At 63.0% G+C, this 3,636-nt stretch overlaps 1 protein-coding gene across 1 annotated transcript in view; it reads right to left on the reverse strand.

Annotated features, from left to right (window-relative positions):
- Positions 1 to 2: 2 nt before the first annotated feature.
- Positions 3 to 3,636, reverse strand: part of LPIN1 (lipin 1) — a 72,908-nt gene continuing 69,274 nt past the window's right edge. The window contains exons 22-23 of the mRNA XM_014540528.1: positions 2,820 to 2,923; positions 3 to 734 (exon numbers count right to left, since the gene is read on the reverse strand). Of these exons, the coding sequence (XP_014396014.1) occupies positions 575 to 734; positions 2,820 to 2,923 (264 nt within the window). The 3' untranslated portion in view covers positions 3 to 574. The remainder of the gene's footprint in view (positions 735 to 2,819; positions 2,924 to 3,636) is intronic.

The following is a 3,636-nucleotide window of genomic DNA, read 5'->3' on the forward strand; positions in this document are numbered from 1 at the left end:
ACCGAAGTATAAAGAAGAGCTTGTCACCTAAAACTAGACCGTCGGCAAATACTGCAAGGGACACCCACAGGGCCAGGCCCTTCAGAGACCCCAGATCCGGGTCACATGACCCAGCATGTGCCCCCCACCCCCGACCCCCACGGGGAGCAGAAGATGGGTGGGAGCCACCACGGGGACGTGTGCCCCTCTCCACGTGGCGCGCACCTGGCGACCTTGGGGGACACTGTCCCCAGCAGGGACCAGGCACCAGCTCTGCTGGGCTTCACAGGGACACGCTGCCCAGTGACGAGGCCGCCGACAGGCGGATAGGGCAGCGTGGTCTCTGGCTTTCAGCCACAGCGAGGAAAGGCCCCCCCACACACACCCCCCGGGAGTGCACCCGACTCCTCGCCCAGGATGTGCACCCTGGTACTTGACTTAGAAACGCCAGCCCCGGGGAGCGGGGAGGAGGGTGCACCCCAGCTCCCTGCGCTCAGGCAATGACCGCACGCGGCTCCCGAGCTCCCTCCTGGGCTCCCACAACCGATCCTTTAATGGGCGGCCGGTCTTGGCTGACGCGGGCGGCTGCGGGGCGTCACGCCGAGGCAGAGTGGACGTCCTGGTTCTCGAACGGGGGCAGCGGCTCCCGCCAGAAGGTGAAGTCACTGAACGTGTCCGAGCAGGGGAAGTCCGAGGAATGGCTCCTCTTCAGCAGCGGGAAGACGTGGTCAACCACTTCACAGAGCCTCACGTACCTGGAAGGACACGGCAAGGTCACCGCCTGCGAGGGACGCCAGCCCAGGGCAGCACCTGCCACGCTCCCCGCGTCGAGCTCAGAACCAGGAGAGACCCCCGGGCCTGAGGCCTGACCCCGGGGCTAATGCTGCGGAGGGCGCTCTGGAATAGCCCTCACTCATCAGCAGGCGGCCGCAGGGAATGCCAGCAGGATGAGAGAAGGCCCCGGGAGAGGCGACGGGCCTGCCGAGGCACAAAGGACCCCGGAGGCGGAGCTGCAGGACAAGAGGAGTCAGCAGCGGAGGCCAGCGCCCTGCGGAGCTCACGTGTGCGCGTCTCGGGAGGGAATCAGCCTCTGGAGCATGGCGAGCCCAGGCCTCTGTGCGGTGGGAAGGCGCTGGGCCCTGGGCTAAGGACTCGGATTGGACCTTCCGCTGCCATGTACCAGCTGCGTGGTCTGGAGAAACGGATCCCACCCCACCCCCACCCCCCGGCCTTCCTGCTTGGAGCCTGGGCCCGGCTCTCCCTCCCTGGGCTCAGTTCCAAGCATGGACTTGAACTAGGCCCTGCTTCTCAGTGCTCCGAAACCAGGAGAGACCCACGGGCCTGAGGCCGGACCCCGGGGCTAACACGCTCTGGAATAGGCCTCACTCATCAGCAGGAGGCCACAGGGAGCGCCAGCAGGATGAGAGACGGCCCCGGGCGAGGCGACGGGCCTGCCGAGGCACAAAGGACCCGGGAGGCGGAGCTGCAGGATAAGAGGAGTCAGCAGCGGAGGCCAGTGCCGTGCGGAGCTCACGTGTGCACGTCTCGAGAGGGAATCGGCCTCTGGAGCATCGCGAGCCCAGGCCTCTGTGCAGTGGGAAGGCGCTGGGCCCTGGGCTAAGGATGCGGATTGAACCTTCCGCTGCCATGTACCAGCTGCGTGGTCTGGGGAAACGGATCCCACCCCCACCCCCTCCCGGCCTTCCTGCTTGGAGCCTGGGGCCCGGCTCTCCCTCCCTGGGCTCAGTTCCGAGCATGGACTTGAACTAGGCCCTGCTTCTCAGTGCTCCCTGCAGGCCCCTCACTCGCCGATTCTGTGATCCCCAAGAGTCCGGAGCATCTTCGTTTCCGTGGCCTGAGCTCCGAAAAGAAAGCTGCTGCGCTGACGCATTTTCAGGCTCCAGTGCCTCCCACCCGACACCGTGACCCGCCCGGGCCTCTGCACACCGAGCCCCTCGAGGCCACCGGGTCCCTCTCCAGCACCAATTTGCTGAGAACCCAAAGGGGCTTTCCCAACACCCGCCTCGAGGAAGCGGCCTGCCCCGAGGCATGAGATGACTTATTAGACAAGAAGGAGCGCCTGTGTCCAATCAAGGCCCTCCCAGGGCTTCTGAGAGCATGGAGCTCGCAGGACACAAAGCATCTCCCTTCACAGCGAGAGGCTGTCTTTCCTGGGGACTGAAGCCAATGTTCAGACCTCCTCCTGGCCCTGAGACCTACGCGTGTGAGATCTGTGGCCAGGGGAGGCGGTCGTACCCCGGGGAGCAGGTCACCGCTCACCAGCAGGGTGGGCCCGCCTCGGAACGCGCTGTCAAGGTCAAGAGTGAGTCTGCAGCCCCCCAGGCTGCCTCGTTCCAGGCCCCCCGCCCAGCCCTCTGCCTCCGGGAACGGCGTGACCACAACCCCGGGGGGAACCTGGACGATCACACAGCAGTGACTCTGTGAGATGGCGCTCGGGCCAGAATGCGCCTCATCCTGAAATACAGTGTCATGTGAGAGTCCACTTGGTTACCCTTTTAATTCGCCTTCTAGGCTTTTCGGCCCAACTTGGCAAATCAAAACCACTCGTTTTCAAATTCATGCAATTCCACTCCGGAGCAGCATGTAACCGCCGGTTTCAATGTTCCACCCAGAGGGGACCTGATTTAATCCAGATTGTCCAAACATTACGTTTTGGGCAAAAATAGAGGAGTGAAAGCATATTTTCCTTGCAGGGATTAAAGATTAAAATATAGGCAACCGAAGGACCCAAAGGAATACCGTGAACGGTAAGAGGCCACTCCCACACCACCCTGGCCACGGCGGCGGCCGCGGCGACCCTGGCCGGCGCGGGGACTCACGAGGAGATGTTGGTCTTGGCGTGCTCCTGCACCAGCTCGCCCTTGGGGTTGACGGTGAATATTCGGTTCAAAGACACTCCCACTTGCTTGTACGAATACACGTCCTACGGTGGGGAAAGGGTTGGGAAGGAGGAGTGCATTGTGAATACAGACACAGGACCTCCCCGAATGGATGCGATGCTGCGCCGTCTCATGAACCAGCCCTACGCTCCCCGCCCGTGTGGGAAGAGTGTCTGGGCGTGAGCGTGACACCAGCTTTCCCCTCTGGGCACCGTGCGGGTCTATGCAGCAAGGGAGTCAGAGGGCGGACCACCTGGCGGGCCCCCTGCACCCTGACATTCCTGAAGGTCGCTCTCTGGCCCGTCTTCTTCACACGTAGGAGAACTTTCTTACTGTGAAGTTACTCCCCGACTCGATTCTCTAACACTGAGCTTTCCAGCAAACAGGGGCAGCGACACCCAACCCCACGGGGTTTCTCTCACCGTGTGGAACAGCACGGCGGGCCCTGGTCCTCAGAGGACACGCTCCCAGGCCCCCAGTGGGTGCCTGAAACCTCGGAGGGTACCCAGCCTACAGAGGCCACACTGTCCCTGTGCACACGTACCTCTGGTTACGTGAACTTGGTAAGTGAGGCACAGGAACAATAACAACCCAGGATAACGGAGCAAGTGCAGCGGTGCATGGCAACAGGGAAAGTGGCGTGAACGGGCATTCTCAGTAAAAGGGGTGACCCGGCCCCCAGCACTGCAACACCGCACGCCGGTCTGACCACCCGACGGCTGAGTGACTGGCCTAATGCGAGAGGCGCATCCACAGC

The sequence above is a fragment of the Myotis brandtii genome, unplaced genomic scaffold (assembly GCF_000412655.1).
Source record: "Myotis brandtii unplaced genomic scaffold, ASM41265v1 scaffold247, whole genome shotgun sequence".
NCBI classification, from domain to species: domain Eukaryota; kingdom Metazoa; phylum Chordata; class Mammalia; order Chiroptera; family Vespertilionidae; genus Myotis; species Myotis brandtii.